Consider the following 19,122-nt stretch of genomic DNA (forward strand, 5'->3'; position numbering starts at 1 on the left):
GGCATGATGAGGGTTGTTTTTTTTTTAAAGAACCGTTTTGGACGAAAGGACAAGCACTACCATATCCTGCAGAAAGAAGCATCTGTGGACCTTATGGCCATTCTGTCTTCCAAAGACAGCTCTCCAAAACTGCCTTCTGCTTCCAGCAGTGGAGGGCCGGTGGCTTGGAAGGTAGACTGCCTCCAGCATGGAGGTTCCATGCCACCTTTATGGCTAATGTGAGCCCAAAAAAATCCCTGACCAATGGCTGGCATTTAGGTGGCCAGACAGGTATCTCCAGGGATCCATGAAGGCCTATCCAGCTTCTGAGCTTTGAAAATCGCAGCTACCTGTCATGGCAGGTTCAGGGCCTCAGTTCAGCACCAAAAAAACCCCATTTTGTTGGAATGGTGCTATTCTGCACAGGTGCTATTAACCTAAGTAAGAAGGAAGGGCGCGTTCCAGACGTGAAGGTTGGAAAAGGGAAGGGCATTTATTCCACTTGCTGGTGCTTGTTCATCCCTTCCTGGATGGGGGGAAGCGCTTATAGTAGCGAATCCACTCCGTGGCCTTCGCTTTAGCTAGGTCGAATAATGGGGAAGTAACGAGAATTCAGCCCACTTTGCCGGCCTCTGAGGCGCCTGGTGTTTTTTTTGGTGGTATCCCTCCGCCCCCAAACAAAAGGTTGGTGGTGAGGCGATTTGGCGGGAAGGAGCCAGGGCTATTTCCATCTGAATGGGGGCAGGAAGCGAGGGCCGGCGGGGAGCCTCCCCTCGCGCCATCCGGGCCGCCCCTCGCCTCCCCTCGGGCTGTGATTCGGCGCCGGGCCTGGTCATTACCATACGGGGCGGTATAAAGGGCCGGGCGCCGGGGCCCTTCCTTCTCACCTCCTCACTGCACGGCGGAGCTGAGTTAGGCCAGGGACCCCTCGGGTAAGACGAGGCGGCGGAGGGGCGCGCAGGGGTCGCCCTTTCGGGGAAGGCGCAGGAGGGGAGACGGCGCTGCGGCTGCTTTGGAAAAGTTTATTTGGGGCCGGGGAGGGAGGGAGGAAGGAAGGAAGGGCGGCCGCGGGGCTGGTTGGGGGGCAAAGAGACCCCCCCCCGCCAAAGAGTCGCCGCGTCTCCTCAGCGAAGGGGCTTGGGCCAGGCTGCCGGCGCTTGTTTGTGGAGAAGTCCCATAGGACTCACTGGGGGGGGGCGGACTTTACTTCTGAGTAGGCGCGCCGTGGGGTGGAGGGGGGGGCTCGCTCTGGGAAGCGGGGAGCTTTTCTCCTCTTCGCCCCCCACCTCGCCCAGTCCTCGGGGGGCTCGGCGCCCTCCAGCCCTCGGGCTGCGACGGGAACAAAGTCTCCCCGGCCGACTTCCGTGAGGGGGGAGCCTCGCTGGAAAGGCGGCGCGGAAGCGCCTTCTGATCGTGGCAGTGGCGTAGCGTGGGGGGTGCAGGGGGGGCCGGCCGCACCGGGCGCAACACCTGGGGGTTAGGGGGCGCAAATCCACGGGTTAGGGGGCGCAAATCCACGGGTTTGGGAGCGCAAATTAACTTGCCTTGCCCCGGGTGCTGACAACCCACGCTACGCCACTGTATCGTGGGGCGAAGTTGGGGTGGGAGAGGTTGGCGGAAGGAAATGTAGCCTGGCAGCGTTTATTTAATACACTGATCCCCCCCCCAAAAAAAGATTAGAAGCAACTTTCGTTGCCTCTTGGATCCTGAGCTTCGCTTCCCTCCGCTCCGCCGGGTGTGGGGCGGCGTCTCTCTCTCCGCCTAAGGGGGCATTATCCTGATGGGGGGGAGGGCAGAGACAAGGACCCCTTTGAGCCTGGGGGTTCCTCTGGCATGAATCGGGGTGGGGTTACTGGAGTGGCGGGGCTGGGGGGAGCCCTCCTTGAGTTTGGGGGCAAGATAAGCAACCTTGTAATTTCTGGATATATATTTATATTTTTGTCGCAGGATCACAATTTCCAGAGACGAAAATGGTGAAAATCGGAGTTAACGGGTGAGTTTTCGCAGGGGGCGGACGTGCGGCGAGGCTGCCTTTGCATGGCAGGGAGGGAGGGGCATGTAAAGTGGGGAGGAGGAGGAGATCTGGTTGCTGGGAGAAGCAGGGGGTGGCTGCCCCCTGGGAGAACTTGGAGAACTTTCCAGCCAATGGGAAAGCGTTGGCGCCTGGCTGCCTGTTGCTGTCTCTTGTGGCAGTTCTTGGGGCGACCCGGCTCGCATTCCTGTCCTTTGCAAGGACATCTGAAGGTCACTCCCGGCTCCTCTGCCTCCGCCCAGCAGCTGCTCCTCTCCAAAAAGGATCTTCTTGTGTCCTTGTCAGCCCAGCTGCCTCTTAAAACAGGTGGCACCCAAAAGGGTTTTCTCCCCATCTTTGAGCTCCGCGTGCAGCAGCGAAAGCACATGGGGCAAGCCAGTGGCCAGGATGTGCCTAGGCAGGAGAGGAGTGGTGGTGGTGTGACTCACTTCCTTGAGCATTGAACTGCTGAATCACTTGCGGCAGGAAGCAGCAGCAGTGGGGCTCCCTGGTCCTCCTCACCCCACTTCTCTTTTATTCCCATCTTTTGCAACTCTGGCTGCTTTCTCCCTGCCCTGCAAATCAAAGTGAAACTCTGTGCCTTTTGGTCTGAAGGGCCCACAAAGAATGTGACCTTCTGCACTACACCCCGTGGAGGCAGAAAACTGTAACCAGATAACTTGCAGCTTGGTGCTGGAGGGTGGGGGGAGCTGGCGCTAAAGTTAGTGCCTGACCTTTCTGCAGCGGCAGGATGGTGCTGTAGAGGAAGGGGAGAGGTGTCTGGATGCAACATGAGAGAGGGAGCCTGTCTAAGCAATACCTTTCCCATCTCAAGGCTGCTAATTAAATAGTAGCAGTGTCCTGCAAGAATTCCCATAGAGCTGAGTGGCAGACTGCATGCTTTGCATTCAGAGAGCTTCGGACTCAGATAAGGGGAAGCTGCTTATTGGTTTATTCCCACAAGTTGGTTGGGAACAAACCATGTGAGCCAAGTGGAATTCACCAGAGCAGCTTCACAGGGAGGGTAGGACTTGCATTTCTGCATGGCGGTTTAATATCTTATCTAACACCCTCACAGTAGCCATGAGCAGCGAATCTCGGCAAATCAGGCAGTAACTTTTCAAGCACATGCACTTGCTGAGCAGTGATTTGAGGTTCGCGATGAAAGTGGAGAGATCAGAGCCTCCTCTGTCCACGTTTTTCTTGCCCCTTAGATTAGCTGGCTGCCGGTTCCAAGCATTTTAGAGCTAATAAAATGGTGGCTTGGCCTCTTATGCAAAAGATGCCCTTTGTCTCAAACACAAAGCCTTCATCACATGACCCAAAAAAGCTGCTGCAGTTGCAGGGCTCTGGAAGGTTTGCAGAGGTGAAGTTGCATGCCCTCAGTTGGTGTCCTTGCTGCAATTGTTCTACTTACCCTGCATCTCTCTCACTGGTCCTTGACTTGCAGCCACAGGAGAAACCGAGAAAGGCCAGGGCTCACCAGAGCAGATGATGGCTCTGTGTTGGGAGATGCCCCGAACTTAAGGCAATATCATGCAGCTCTCTTGGGCATCAGACCCTGGCTTGCTGGTTCAGGGTGCCAGAATAGGATTTGAACAGGTCTAGGATGTGGGGCACAATCTACTCGGAAGGCTTTGGCAATAAGCCTAATTTGAAACGAACTGGGATTGTGCATTTTAGTGAGGCTTGCACAGGGTATTTAGATAACAGAAAGATGTTGGCTACATTTCTTGTGTGCCTAAGGCAGAAAATATTTATAGAATAAGCCTGATTTTATCTTAATATGGTTAGGTTCAGGTCTAAGCCCTTGTCTAGTTAGTGCCCTCCAGCTGATTGCCAAGTTATCACAAGCTGCAATGTGATGTGCCTGATCACTGCTGCTTCTCCCCATGCCCCAATTACTTGATTTTTAATACTTTCTCAAAGTACTATTCTCTGTTTTGGGGTTTTTGGTTTGTTTTTTGCTTTTAGAACAATTAGATAGAGAGAATTCTGTTTTTGCTTCCTTGTGACGGTTGCTCTTCTCTTTCTCTAGATTTGGCCGCATTGGCCGTCTGGTCACCAGAGCGGCATTTATGTCTGGAAAAGCTGAGGTTGTGGCCATCAACGACCCTTTCATTGATCTGAACTACATGGTGAGAATCCAGTATTCTTTCTAAAGTCAAAAAGCAGGCTATGGCCTTACCTTGTGAACATGTATTTGTGTCACTGAACAGTATTCTTGGTATTTTTTCCAGAGATCTGGCAAATGGTAGCAGTTTCTTTGGAGGAAGACAGTCTATAAGCTGAAAGCAGCATTGGGTGGTTAGGGAGCAAGTGCCTCTTGAGATTTTAGAATAAAGCCCACCCCCCAGCTGAAGACTACAGAGTATGAGCCAAATTGGCACATAACCCATAATAATCACATTCTCCCTAGTGTGATGCTGAAAGTCCAAATGCAACTTTCAAAGGACCAGGTGCAGAGAGAGGTGTTCAAGGTTCTGAAGAGAAAACATTGCATGAAGTGGCACATAAGAGTTTTGTGGTCTTGTATGACCACAGCAGTACTTAGCATTCTCCCCACGACCATAACACACAAACAGCAACAGCAACAAACCCGCCTTTCTACTTTCAGTTCACACAGCCCTTTTCCCATGGAGTTGTGTATTTGAGAGCAGCTTGGGATGGGGGGAAATTGCTTTGGGGATAGAGAGGCAGTATGAGGGATTAATGTGGAACCAGACTACAAAACTCATGTTTTGAATGTCTCACTCTTAGGTCTACATGTTCAAGTATGACTCCACTCATGGCCGTTTCCGTGGTGATGTAAAGGCCGAAAATGGGAAACTTGTGATCAATGGACATGCCATCACTGTCTTCCAGGAGTGAGTAATATCTCTCTTCTCTTCTCTTCTCTTCTCTTCTCTTCTCTTCTCTTCTCTTCTCTTCTCTTCTCTTCTCTTCTCTTTCCTTGCTGGTTGGGCAGGATCTGTCTCTGTCAGAAACTTGCAGAGTCTAAAACTGATTCCTTTTCTCCTTTTCTCCTCATCAGGCGTGACCCTGCCAACATAAAGTGGGGCGATGCTGGTGCACAATACGTTGTTGAATCCACTGGTGTTTTCACCACCATAGAAAAGGCCGGCGTAAGTATCTTCTGTGCAGATGAGACCATGCATCTCTCCCGGGCAGGAGGAGAGGTGTCACAAATTGGTGCAGGAGTTTTCTGTTTCCCACTCCCGTTTCTCCCCCTAGCTGAGCAATGATAAAAGTCAGAAGGATAACATAGTTTCCCTCATCCATGTGGCTGTAGCCTTCCTTAGCAACAAGATTATTGTTCATAGTTCTTAAATAACACATGCTCTGTCAGCCTTGGAGCAGATTGCTACAGTTCTTGCTTCCTTTCCCCTTTCAGGCTCACTTGAAGGGCGGTGCCAAGCGTGTTGTAATCTCTGCCCCGTCAGCAGATGCTCCCATGTTTGTGATGGGTGTCAATCATGAGAAGTATGACAACTCTCTGAAAATCGTCAGGTGAATATGCAAGCGAAACTGTGGTACTGTAATAGTAACCGGAGCAGTGTTGCTCGCTGGCCTATTAACATTGGACCACAATATGGATTGGGTTAAGAGTTGTGGTGCTCAATATAAATACCCTCATTTCCTTCCAGCAATGCTTCTTGCACCACCAACTGCCTGGCACCCCTGGCCAAGGTCATCAATGACAACTACGGCATTGTGGAAGGCCTTATGGTAAGTGAATTGCATGCTCCTAATGCACTCCTCATTACCAAGGTCCTTTACTGTGGAGGGGGAGGCCTAGCCCCCCCCAAAACAGATACCCCAAGTCCCGTCACATATTGTTGGGCTCCAGCCCCCATCAGCCATCATGGACAGTGGATGATGGAAGCTGCTGCCCAGCAACAAATTTATCCATCCTTAGTGTAGCCAAATTTGCAGCTCTTCAGAATGTGTCTATCCTTACCCTTGTGGGTGCACAAGGGGAAAAGTGCATAGAGTATTCTGTCCAATTACTTGCAAAGATTTTGACTCTTTCCATTATTGCGTCATACTTTTAAACCCTTTCTGCTTCACTGCAACCATTTCTCCTCACGCTGAAATGCTGTTCAAAGCTTAACCTCAATGATCAAAGGCAGTCTAGGATAAAAGTTGGCTGAGAGGAACTATACAGTTCAGAGCCCTTCCTCTCAGTAGTGTACATGGAGGGGACACACATCTTGTGCTTGGGGGTGAAAAATTGATCTCTCTTGCCCCTTCTCTACCCCAGACCACAGTCCATGCCATCACAGCCACACAGAAGACTGTGGATGGTCCCTCTGGGAAACTGTGGCGAGATGGCAGAGGAGCTGCTCAGAACATCATCCCAGCTTCCACAGGTGCAGCAAAGGCTGTTGGCAAGGTCATCCCTGAGCTGAATGGGTAAGTCCTCTTGTCTCTCTGGGTGGTGTCTGAGGGAAGGGTATGAAAGTGAGGAATGCTTTGCACCCTAACGCGAGTAATCTTCTATACCCCCAGAAAACTCACAGGGATGGCTTTCCGCGTCCCAACTCCCAATGTTTCTGTCGTGGACTTAACATGCCGCTTGGAGAAACCAGTGAGTATTTCGGAACTTGCAGCGCCTTTCCCTCTGGCCTCATGTAGAAACTCACCTTTGTAGCTCTCGGTAATATTTTGTAATGCTTGCCTGTACAGAAACCACAAAAGGGGCTTGCACCACCTTACAACGCACCATGAGCTGTGCATTTATGTCTAAACAAGCACAGCTAGGGCTGGACTTCTCGTTTGAAGCCCAGTCCCCTCTCTATGACCCCCCCCCAAAAAAGTGGCAGGTGATGGTGGCAGAAGCCAAGATCAATACCTGAATCTTGCCCATTGTGGTTGGCACTGGTCACTCTAGTCCTTCCTTCCTTATGCTTAAAAATATATATTTTGGGATAATCCTAATTTTATTTTTGCTTTAAAAATATATTATTATTTTCTACAAGTAAATGTGTTTAGCACCAGGGCAGTAGACGTAAACTCCCATTTTATTCCTACAGCTATGATAGTGAGTTTTTTTGTGTGTGTGTGCGCACGCACGCACACACACACACACACACACACACAGGTTTGGTTTGTTCTACTATATAAGGAATGTAGAAATAGTTGCAAATCACAGACTGGTGGATGGAGTGGGGGGAGGAGGGGAAGAGAAATGTTAATTGTGTCCGCATGGCCGTCTAGAGCCCAGTCTCCTCATCAAGACCATTTGAATCCAGGGTCTAAATTTATATAACTGCCTCTCCTTTCCCCAGCCTTCTCTGGCCTGTGTCTTAAGTAATTTCCATAAGCTCCTGCACAGCTCTGGCAGGTGGGACCATTTTTAACCTTTCCCATCCTTTTTCACACAGGCCAAGTATGATGACATTAAGAAGGTTGTGAAGGCAGCCTCTGAAGGCCCTATGAAGGGTATCCTGGGATACACCGAGGACCAGGTAAGCCACCGTGGCTGCTTCAGCAGACTGTCAAATCTGGATTTTCTCTTCATGTATACACACAATTTGTATGGAGAAAGCACATTGGTACATTTTGTAGCAATTTCTGATAGTGGCAGCAAAGATAATTTTGGACATTGAATGTATCTATAGGACACATTTTCTTTCCTCCATCTTCTTCCTTGCCCTACGTGACTGGCGGCATGTGGTTTCATCCTGCATTTCTTCCATATTGGAACCCAAGGTGTACATGTTTCACCCAAGCAGTGACCTGGGTGCTTAACTTCAACAAGGTGATGGCCCCATGCACCTTTAGACCAGACCAGTTTTGCTTCCAAGTTTATACACACCATGTTGCCCTCTGTTGGATAAAATGTGAGATCACCTTTTGAGACTTGTGTTGCCTTGTATTGTGAGCGTCCCTTCTTCTCTCAAAGGTTGTCTCCTGTGACTTCAATGGTGATACCCACTCCTCCATCTTTGATGCTGCTGCTGGCATTGCTCTCAACGACCACTTTGTGAAGCTGGTCTCCTGGTAAGAGATCAAGCTTAGATAAAATCTAGACTTGAGTAGGAGCAAGGAACTTCTTGCTGTTTGAATTGCTATGGTAATCCAGTGGCCTGCTAAAATTTGGGAAGGGGGACAAAGTGTGTGCACACGTGTGTAGCAGCATAGACTTCCTGCTCTCTTCCTACCACTTGTCAAATAGGGGAAGGCTATTTTATGATGAGAGGGATACTGTAGGTAACCCTACTGTTCCCCTGCCTTCTTTTCCAGGTACGACAATGAATATGGATACAGCAACCGCGTGGTAGACTTGTTGGTTCACATGGCATCAAAGGAGTAAAGGCAGAGTTCCATTTCTTATTTTCTTACAACTCGGCTCTGTATCTTGCAGTAAGAGGCCTTCTCTTGTTCCACCTGCCTCTGAGGAAGTGGAGAGGCTGGAAGAAACTTGACTGTTTCAGTAACATCTCCCCTCTCAATAAAGTCATCACTGTCTCAAATCCTTGTTCTCTTCCTTCTTGCTGCTGTTGTGGGGGAAGTGAGGGTGTGAGCACAAAGGCTGTGCTTTCCTCCCAAAAGAACTGGGCTGCCTTGAAAGTTGATAAGCCAGCAGGACAGAGTTTCTGCATGAAAATGCCCCACTTGATGGCTGCATTGCTGAACAGCAGTTGTACTGCTGTATGGACCAGCAGGCATGGTGGTGGAGGCTGCTTGGATTGGAGTTTCGAGGGTTCAGAATGCTGAGGGGTTAAGCTGAATGTGCTGCTGCTTAAAGAATGAGCAACAGAAGATAACCAAGAGCAGTTGCAGCTTCATTGGAGGGGGGGACGGACACCTTGACTTGCTGGTAATATAAAACACAAAACAATGTGATGGTGCTTAGCCAAGGGACCCATCAGGTTTGTCTTAATTTTTACTGTAAAGCTGACACAATTGCACTCCACCTGGCTCCATCTGCTGCTGAATGCTGGAAACCAAAACCAGGGCATCGTCACCCAGATCTTCACTAGATCACCACCTAGCTAGCTAAATTGTTCCATTGTGTCAGAATGGCTGTTGCTAGCAAGAAGTTTTGACATCTCTACTCCTCGAAACTGAAGCCCATGTAAGATCCAGTGTCCAGAAGTGGACACGGCATGCCAGCAGCTTAATTAGTACAGAGTAGAGTGGAACTATTCCTTAAGGCTGCTGGAAAATAATAAGTTCTGTTAATGCAGCTTAAAAATTGTGTGAGTTTTCCAGCAGCATCACATTGCTAACTCAAGTTCAGCTTGTGATTGTCCACATGGAGAACTTCACATTTGTCTCTGTCGTCTTAGAATGGAAAACTGCTGACACTACACTACTGAGGCAATTTTAAATAAGTACTCTTGAGGTGTTCGCTACCCCTGCCAAGTTTCTTACCAATGATTTACCTCTACCCCGTTTCTCCAAGTTGTTGATAAAATGTGGAAGGAATACAGGCTCTGCATCACTTCACTCAAATTTCCTCAGTTTGCAGTCTTTTAAAACTTTTACTGACCTGCTGCAATGCTGGTTAAGGCAAGGAGCCACAAATCTTTCATGGGGGTGAACGCAGCCAGGAAGGAAACAACACAGCGTGAGAATGTTCAATAGGTGGCAGCTATATTAGTCATTTGCCTCCTTTAGTAAGGAACTGGGAACTTGGAATCTACTTAATAAAGCATGTACTTAGTTCTCTTCCATTATATGATGTATAAGAATCATTAACCAGCTGTACAATGGCAGTGAAGTAGATGAATAGTTTGGAGTTCCACAATGGGAGAGTAGCCATGACCAGCTGCTAGCAGAAACACATACAGGCGATTTAGCCTAAGGAGAGCACGCCCACCCTTAGTTTTCTCTGATAGGCAGCTGTGGAATTCACAGAATTGTAGAGTTGGAAGGGACCCCAAGGGTCATCTAGTCCAACCCCCTGCGATGCAGGAATCTCAACTAAAGCATCCATGACAGATAGCCATCCAACCTCTGCTTTAAAACCGCCAATGAAACAGTGCACCATCTTTCAGTGGCACCTGTCAAACAGCGCTTACAATTTGCTGAGATCTTCCCTGCTCACTCTGCTTTGTGTGTGGACAGGCTGTGTTTTACTCCCTTTAGACTCAAAACTCTTGGCTTGAGCCCAAGTCCTCTGCCTTCAGCTGAGTCGGACTTTGAGGATGTGTGGGGAACAGCCGGTTCATTTATTCTGCTTTGGTTTCTGCCTCCTTATGGCACACACACAAGGCTGAAGGATGCATCTCTGTCCCTCATGAACAGGTGTCACATTTAGCATCACACAATTACCAGCCGCAGAAGCCGCAACAGCTCGGACTCTGTGCAACTGGATTTTGCAAGGCCGCTTCCTGGAGCGTCCCCATCTCAAGTTAATGGGATGTGACAGCCGTTTGGATTTTAGGCCTCGGACACTGTGAAGTATTTGGGGTGGGCAAGAGCTATTTTAGAGGTGCCAAATTCCTTGCCGAAGGAAACCTTTTTTGAATGGGGAAGAGGGGGCGATGCGTGATTATTTCTTTTGCTGAACTGTGTACAAGAACTATATGAGACAGTCAAATGCACTTAAGGATAAAGACTGCCACAGGACTCTCGTACCTATGGGACCGCCTCTCCTGGCATGTCCCACGGAGGAACTTACGCAGTGGCATAGCGTGGGTTGTCAGCACCCGGGGCAAGGCAAGTAATTTGCGCCCCCTAACCCGTGGATTTGCGCCCCCTAACCCTAACCCCAGATGTTGCGCCCGGTGCGGCTGGCCCCCCCTGCACCCCCCACGCTACGCCACTGAACTTACGATCTTCAAACGAAAACATCTTGGAGGTCCCAGGCCACAGAGAGGTTAGGCTGGCCTCAACCAGAGCCAGGGCTTTTTCGGCTGTGGCTCTGATCTGGTGTAACGCTCTGTCACAAGAGACTAGGGCCCTGTGGGACTTGACATCTTTCCGCAGGGCCTGCAAGACAGAGCTGTTCCGCCAAGCCTTTGGCCAGGGCATAGCCTGACCACCTCCTTTGGCAATCCTCACAGAATTCTAGCCCAATGGTTGCCATCAATTTGATTTGAATTAATTTTATAATGAAATGATTTTAGAATGTTGTATTATTTTATTGTTGTTAGCCTCCCTGAGCCCGGCCTCGGCTGGGGAGGGATATAAATAAAAATTATTATTATTATTATTATTATTATTATTATTATTATTATTATTATTTATTATGTTCCTAGTCCGTCCCTTGCAGGCGATGAGTAATTAAGACAGATGATGTAGGACTGAAGAACCTATCCTGCAGAGGGCACTGCGGCCATGCTTTATGGTTATTCATGGCACTTTCCTTTCTCCTTGTCTCTGTTGGCAGAATGAGTCCACAGGCCTACAGCAACACAAACTAATTTTTAAGCTGAGAAATTCTGAGATTGGTTGGGCAGTTTAAGTAACATTAACAGGCTTTCCGCCCCAGAGCAAAATCAATGTTTAAAGTCCTATTTTGCTTTCGTTTTCATTCATGCAGCATGGAGCCCCAAGCAGAGACAAAAACTGCCCTCATCCAGCCCCCAAATCTGCCAACGTTGACAGATCAAAGTATTGTCCTTGCTAGAAAAGCCTGGGCCTCACTGAAGCTCTCCATTTCTATTTGAGAGCTGGCAGTGTGTATGGTTAGAATGCTGGACTCTGGGAGACCAGAGTTTAAATCCCCGTTCAGGCCAGGAAGCTTTCTGGGTGACCTTGGGCCAGTTTGCTGCCTCTCAGCCTAATCTACCTCTCAGGTTGTTGTGAGGATAAAATGGGGAGGAGGAGAACCATGTATTCCCCTTGGGCAACTTGTAGAAAAGGTGGGATGAACGTAATAAATAATAAAATAATAACCATATTTCTAACCCAAAGGATCTTGGTGCCAGAGGGCAGAAATTCTAGGCTTTGTCTGCCAGCGCTTGGTGCATAACCTATGTTTCGGCAGAACAAGTTGGAGATCTAATTCATTGTTTCCCACACCTCTGACTGTAGAGGTGCACCCTCCCACATCGCCTTTATAAAATAGGGGGACGTGGGTGGCACTGTGGTCTAAACCACTGAGCCTCTTGGGCTTGCCAATCAGAAGGTTGGCAGTTCAAATCCCCGTGACGCGGTGAGCTCCTGTTGCTTTGTCCCAGCTCCTGCCAGCCTAGTAGTTCAAATAGCATGCCAGTGCAAGTAGATAAATAGGTACCGCTCTGGCAGGAAGGCAAACAGCGTTTCCGTGCGCTCTGGTTTCCGTCACAGTGTTCTGTTGCGCCAGAAGCTGTTTAGTCATGCTGGCCACATGACCCAGAAAGCTGTCTGCGGACAAACAGCAGCTCCCTCGGCCTAAAAGTGAGATGAGCGCTGCAACCCCATAGTGGCCTTTAACTGGACTTAACTGTCCAGGGGTCCTTTACCATAAATAGTATGAGGTCCAGGCACTTTACTTGTCTACCTTGAAATGTTTTGCATCTCTAGACTCTAGAACAGTAAGTATTCCCATGTGGGTAAGTGATATGCATGCAGCAAAACGAGAGACAACTTAGCTCCTGGAGAGACAACTTGCTGTCATTTCTCCGAACAGGCAATATCTTTTACCTGCCTGATTCCAGGAAGACAGAATGATCTTGCTTCACGGATTTGAGATGTCTTGCCACTTCATTCCAAAGATGAGATGAAACTACACTGGGGTTGCACATCCTTCGAGGAGCAATAAAACCTTTTTAAAAAGAGGTTGTGATCTATCTTTCTGTTACGAGTTTTAAACAAGCCCCTTGTGTGAAATTAACTAACTAACCTAGAAGTTTCCACTTTTAAAGAGCGAGCAACAAAAGGGGAGGGTTGTAACTCTGGGGGAAAAACTAAGTAGAACAAAGTTATAAAATAGGTCACAATATAGTGGAGCCGTGGTGTGTTTGCGCAAGTAACTGTTCTGTTTCGCATTCGTCAAGACAAAAGCAACATCAAATAGGACCTCGTGACGTATCTCTAACCAAATTCCACTTAGCAGTGATTATGGGTGTGTTACCAAGAGGAAGAATAACATCATCCTTATAACTCAGCCACCAAAGTGGGGCACAGTGCGTGGGCTGTGCAGTAAAAGTGAGAGAACTGCTGTGCATTCCTTGAGCTACTAAAAATGGTATTAAAAAGAGACTTCTGGTTGAACACCAGTGTGCCAGCCGCTGGGGAGGAGGCGAGCCCTGCTGGATGTCCTCAGGAGAAAGATCATCCTGGTAATCCCAAATGCACATACAGCAACAGCAAATGTTTCTGCTGTGTCTGGAGGCTCAAAACAACACTCGACCTGTCCGAGAGGAAGTTCTGCTGGTCCCCGCTCCCCATGCACACAAAACAAGTTCTATTTACTTTATCGTTAAAGAAGAAGAAATCCTGATGTTGCAAACAGTGCGTTGCTCTGCATAGCACCCAGGCAAGATGCCCCTCTAACCGCTAGGCAGCACTATCCAATTTGGTTTCTGTCACCACAGAGACTATTGGGAAACCTGATGTCTCCCACTTATCTCTCTTTTGTGGGAGGGTTGTGCTCTGTGTCCCCCCTTTTTTTAAAAAAAAAAAAAAACATTTTTATTTGATTTTACAAATATAATTTTATAACAGTCCAAATGCATATCCACATACAGTGGTACCTTCAGGTTACAGACGCTTCAGGTTACAGACGCTTCAGGTTACAGACTCCGCTAACCCAGAAATAGTACCTCGGGTTAAGAACTTTGCTTCAGGATGAGAACAGAAATTGGGCCGCAGCAGCGCGGCGGCAGCGGGAGGCCCCATTAGCTAAAGTGGTACCTTAGGTTAAGAACAATTTCAGGTTAAGAACGAACCTCCGGAACGAATTAAGTTCTTAACCCGAGGTACCACTGTATAGAGATTACTCTGAATCTTCCCCTCACCCCCTTCATGGGTCCTATTGTCAACATATAAAACTGCATATTATTCCGTAGTCTATATTATCAATCTATATTATCCATAAAGTTTGTTACATTACAAGTGGGATTAAAATGCTGCTTATATTTTCATCTGCTTGCAGTTGTCTCCTAAACAGATTATAATTTTTTCCCATTCTTTAAAAAAGTTTTTGTCCTCTTGGTTCCTGAGCTTTCCTGTCAGCTTCGCCATTTCTGCGTAGTTCATCGGCTTAGTTTGCCATTCCTCTCTGGTAGGGACTTTCTTCTTTCCATCTCTGGACTGGTAGCATCCGAGCGGCTGTTGTCCCGTACATAAAAAGCCTTTTCAGCTCCTTTGGGATGTCGGTACTCCACTTACCTCTTTAAAGTTATGTTCTCAAGAGGAAGAGGGTGATTTCTTTTGCTAAAGATAAACCAGGTACTTTCCTGGAATAATAGATAATATTATTTCTGTGAAGAATAGAATCATAGAACTGTTGGAAGGGACCACGAGGGTCATCCAGTCCAACCACCCGGCAATGCAGGAGTCTTTTGCCCAACAGGGACTCGAATCCACAACCCTGAGATTAAGAGACATGCTCGACTGACAGAGCTATCCTAACAGCATGTGTATACCCAAGAATACAGGTTTCTCACTGAGGCAACAGAAAAAAGCACAGGTTGCCTCACTGAGGCAACAGAAATCCTTTTAGTCCTGTGGTCTGAATCCAACATTATGTCCTTGGAAAAGTAGGTTGGAACTCAGATAGTCGGATCATCCAAATTTGCCAAATTGCCATGTTTTCTGCCTAAACCCAGCCCTAAATTCACATGAAAAGAGGGGTCTGGGGTTTGCGGTGATTATGTGCTGGGACCATATACTTGCTGATGCTTTGTGAAACTGACTGGGTCTACTGTTTTAAACAATGGGCTATCCTGCCAAGCATAAGGGAAGTTTGCCAAGGAGGTAAGATAACAGCTGCTATCCTGTACTGGTTATTATTTGGGGAGCTGCCTGATTCATTTGAGGTCTGTTGCTAAGCGAGTGAAACACACAATGGCTTAGAAAGCATGTGTGTGTGTGTGTGTGTGTTATAGTCCAGGGTACCTTTAATGCTTGAAAAATCTTCACCTTCACATGAACCTCATGCTTGGCTGCAATAGACACACACCTGAATGTTTATTTTGCTTCTGTACCTTGAACGCCACCTAAATTTAATCTGCAGCTCTGCTGTAACAGGTCTCCATCTCTCCCTTCCAAGTGACTTCTGGTTCCCAATGTGTGTGTGTTTTTATATAGCTCCTATTGGGTGGTTAAGATATTTCTGCCTAGCTGAGATTTTTAAAAGGCATATTTCTGCTGACTCAGCTCAAACGATTTAACTACCTGCCTCTTTTAATTCTTAGCGGGTTTGGTTTCTGCCCTTGATTTTATCATTGCTGTTGGTTTTTGGTCTACTTGGATTATTTTATTTTTACTTACGCCTCCTTGGTTGCCTTGAGCTCTATATTTTAAATGCAAAGGTGGGATAAAAGCACTAGAATAGCCTGCTGGGTTGAGACAATGGCCCTTTCAGTCCAGCATCCTCACACTGGCAAGGCAGGATGAGCTCTTTCCCCTCCTGTGGTTTCCTGCAACTGGTATTCAGAAGCTGTGGAGGCAGCGCATAGCCATTAGGCCAATAGTCATTGATGGCTCTCTTCCCCCATGGATTTTTCTAATCCTCTTTCAAACTCATTTAGATTGACAGCCATCACTGCTTCCTGCATCAGAAGCATTTTCTTTTATCTGTCCCGAATCTTCCACCAGGCATACAGGGGTGTAGCCACGATTTAATTGGGGGGGGGCACGACACCCACCTTTCATCCTCCTCTGTCTGTCTCTGTCTCATAGATTCAGAATGAAATGTCTCAACAACAGTTGCCTTAAATTACTTTCCTTTGACCCCCCCAAGTGCTGAGAAAAACCTGTCAACATCTTTGTACAAATTATATTTGTTTTTATTTATTTACTTGATGGGGGGGGGGCAGCTGCCCCTCCTGGATATGCCCCCTCCCCCCAGCTATGCTCATGCCAGTATATTTTTCTAGGAAGGTAAAAGGTAAAGGTAAAGGACCCCTGGATGGTTAAGTCCAGTCAAAGGTGACTATGGGGTTGTGGCACTCATCTCGCTTTCAGGCCAAGGGAGCTGGTGTTTGTCCACAGACAGCTTTCCGGGTCATGTGGCCAGCAGGACGAAACTGCTTCTGACGCAAAAGGGACACAGTGACGAGTGCCAGAATGCAAGGAAACGCCGTTTACCTTCTCGCCACAGCGGTACCTATTTATCTACTTGCACTGGCGTGCTTTCGAATTGCTAGGTTGGCAGGAGCTGGGACAGAGCAATGGGAGCTCACTCCATCGCAGGGATTCGAACTGCCAACCTTCTGATCAGCAGGCCCAAGAGGGTCAGTGGTTTAGATCACAGCGCCACCTGCTGAGCCCAAGACATGGTTTACATCCATGTAACACCTCCTTGCTCCCGTTTCCGACTGCCACAACACAGAGTGCAGATTTTCGCTTCTCATAATGCCGAGCAAACAGCTGTATGTTTCTTTTAAAAAAATTATTAAAGATTTCTTGGTTTACAAAAGTATGTGCAGTGTCTCTTTTTTCAAGTTTCATTTTCTACAGATCAGTTTCATTTGTTGAGACATTAGTGTTACATTAGGAAGAAAAGGGGGAAAGAGGTGGGGGGCATGGTGAGTGTGGGTGGGGTCGGGTGGCAATGCTTCTATTTTACTTAATGTATGTGTGGGGTTTTGTGTCAGCGTCGCTTGTGCAGGTTCTCTTTACTATTCGCTTGTGTTCCTTTGGTGGTGAGAGAGGTTGGGGTTGGCCTAGGGTGTGGTTGTGTGTTTGTGATTGGCTGTGATGAACTTTGTTTTCATGTGTGAGTGGGGTGGGTGGGTGTTTTGGATCAGGTTAGCCATATTGATTCGTATGCTGTTGGTGGATTCTTGTCGCTGTCTTGTTAGGCTGTGTTGGACTGTGCCTTTCGCCAAGGCACAGTCTGACCCCCTCCATCGGTAATCCTCACAGAACTCTAGCCCAATGGTTGCCATTAATTTGATTTTGAATTGATTTTAGAATGCATTTCAATTAATTGATTGTGATTTTATGTAAACTGTGTTACTTTTATTGTTGTTAGCCACTTTGAGCCCGGCTTCGGCTAGGGAGGGCGGGATATAAATAAATTATTATTATTATTATTATTATTATTATTATTATTATTATTATGTGATAAAGGGGAGCCGTATCAGAGTGAAGGCATCTTCTTCTATTTGTCCCTGTGTCAGTTTCAGTTTACTGGTTAATTTTTCTAATAAAGCTGTTTCCCAAACTATTTGATACCACTGATCCATGCTTACTCCTGACAGGTCTCTCCAGTGTCTGGCTACAATATTTCTGGCTGCTGAGAGTAGGTGGGTTATGAGCTCTTTATGATGGGAGTGGGAAACAGCTGTATGTTTCCTACCCCCAACACCTGTGGAATATTGACAGAAATGGAGTAAGGGAAACCGCTGGACATGACAGGGGACGGAAACACGTACCCACATACACTTACGATTGCTGGGTGACCTTTGCTAGCAAACAACCCCTTATCAACAGCTTGGTGCTTAGCAACTGGAAGTCTTGCCTGCCCCACCTGCCCCTCTCTCCGCTTCCATGAATTCTCTATCAGGCATTCCAGCAAGTGCGGCCGGACCTGTTTCATGACATGAACCCGAGAGCAGCTTCTAATTTAAACAGAGCCAAAAAACTTTGCGCAGATGCCACACGGGACAAGTGCCACATGATGGCACATGTGGCGGCCTCTTCAAAACCACAGGCTCTACTATTTCCTGAATGCTTCCCTATGAGCTGGGTGTGAAAATGCAACCAGTTCAAAAGTTGTAAATTGGCCAAGGGTGGGAGACGTCCAGCCCATAGGTGGAGGATGGAGCCGAGCGTTGGGTGTAACCATGATTTATGTTGGGGGAGGGCAGGACATCCACCTGCCGCCATCCTCTGTCTGGCTCTGTCTAGCAGATTCGGAATGAAATGTCTCAATGACAGATTGCTTCCTTTTGACCTCCAAGCGCTCAGAAAAGTATGTCAGAATCATCAGTCATTTGAAAGCTAAATAAAAAATTAACACCTGGGAGAAAGGTTGTTTTCTGCTGCTCCAGAGAAGCAGACACGGAGCAATGGATCCAAACTACAAGAAAGAAGATTCCACCTAAACATTAGGAAGAACTTCCTGACAGTAAGAGCTGTTCGACAGTGGAATTTGCTGCCAAGGAGTGTGGTGGAGTCTCCTACTTTGGAGGTCTTTAAGCAGAGGCTTGACAACCATATGTCAGGAGTGCTCTGATGGTGTTTCCTGCTTGGCAGGGGGTTGGACTTGATGGCCCTTGTGGTCTCTTCCAACTCTAGGATTCTATGATTCTACCTTTCATGCAGCGAATATTTTGCAAAATTACAAAGAACACACCTTATTTATCTTAGTTTTTAAAAAAACTAAACTAAAACAAGTTTTATTGGATATATGTGTGTGTGTGTCCCCAGTAGCACCTTAGAGTCCAACTAAGTTTGTTCTTGGTATAAGCTTTCATGTGCATGCACACTTATTCAGAAGTTCAGATGGGAAGCAGGTGGCGCTCTGGGTTAAACCACAGAGCCTACGACTTGCCAATCAGAAGGTTGGCGGTTCGAATCCCCGCGATGGGGTGAGCTCCCATTGCTCGATCCCTGCTCCTGCCCACCTAGCAGTTCAAAAGCGCGTCAAAGTGCAAGTAGATAAATAGGTACTGCTCCGGCGGGAAGGTAAACGGCGTTTCCGTGGGCTGCTCTGGTTCACCAGAAGCGGCTTAGTCATGCTGGCCACATGACCCGGAAGCTGTACGCCGGCTCCCTCGGCCAATAAAGCGAGATGAGTGCCGCAGCCCCAGAGTCAGTCACGACTGGACCTAATGGTCAGGGGCCCCTTTACCTTTAAGGTGCTACTGGACATTTTTATTTTTTATTTTGATATACATTTCAACTTTGTCAGACCAACACGGCTACCTACCTGAATCTAGAAGTTTTATTGGATTTGCTGAAAACCATTTCAGCACTTCCTTCTCAAATTCCAATGGCGATTTTCTGTGCACGCTCAGCAAGCCAAGCCCATTGAGACGCTCCCCTGTCATCGATGACCTTAGCCAGGTCTATTA

General features: G+C 47.6%; 1 protein-coding gene across 1 annotated transcript; it reads left to right on the plus strand.

Annotated features, from left to right (window-relative positions):
- The first annotated feature begins 685 nt into the window (after positions 1-685).
- GAPDH (glyceraldehyde-3-phosphate dehydrogenase) lies at positions 686-8,469 on the plus strand. The gene is made up of 12 exons (XM_083481275.1): positions 686-911; positions 1,927-1,972; positions 4,029-4,128; positions 4,751-4,857; positions 5,025-5,115; positions 5,385-5,500; positions 5,638-5,719; positions 6,255-6,406; positions 6,503-6,581; positions 7,378-7,461; positions 7,899-7,996; positions 8,240-8,469. Exons 2-12 carry the CDS (start codon positions 1,950-1,952, stop codon positions 8,307-8,309), a joined length of 1,002 nt encoding a protein of 333 aa, XP_083337401.1. The 5' UTR covers positions 686-911; positions 1,927-1,949; the 3' UTR covers positions 8,310-8,469.
- The last annotated feature ends 10,653 nt before the right edge of the window (positions 8,470-19,122 follow it).

This window comes from Podarcis liolepis (assembly GCF_965112155.1).
Source record: "Podarcis liolepis genome assembly, chromosome: 17".
Classification (NCBI taxonomy): domain Eukaryota; kingdom Metazoa; phylum Chordata; class Lepidosauria; order Squamata; family Lacertidae; genus Podarcis; species Podarcis liolepis.

Coding starts and splice junctions, on each gene's coding strand:
- GAPDH (XM_083481275.1), top strand. CDS start 1,950: ATGGTGAAAATCGGAGTTAACGG. Junction 1,973..4,028: donor GTGAAAATCGGAGTTAACGG/GTGAGTTTTCGC, acceptor CTCTTTCTCTAG/ATTTGGCCGCATTGGCCGTC. Junction 5,720..6,254: donor GCATTGTGGAAGGCCTTATG/GTAAGTGAATTG, acceptor TCTCTACCCCAG/ACCACAGTCCATGCCATCAC.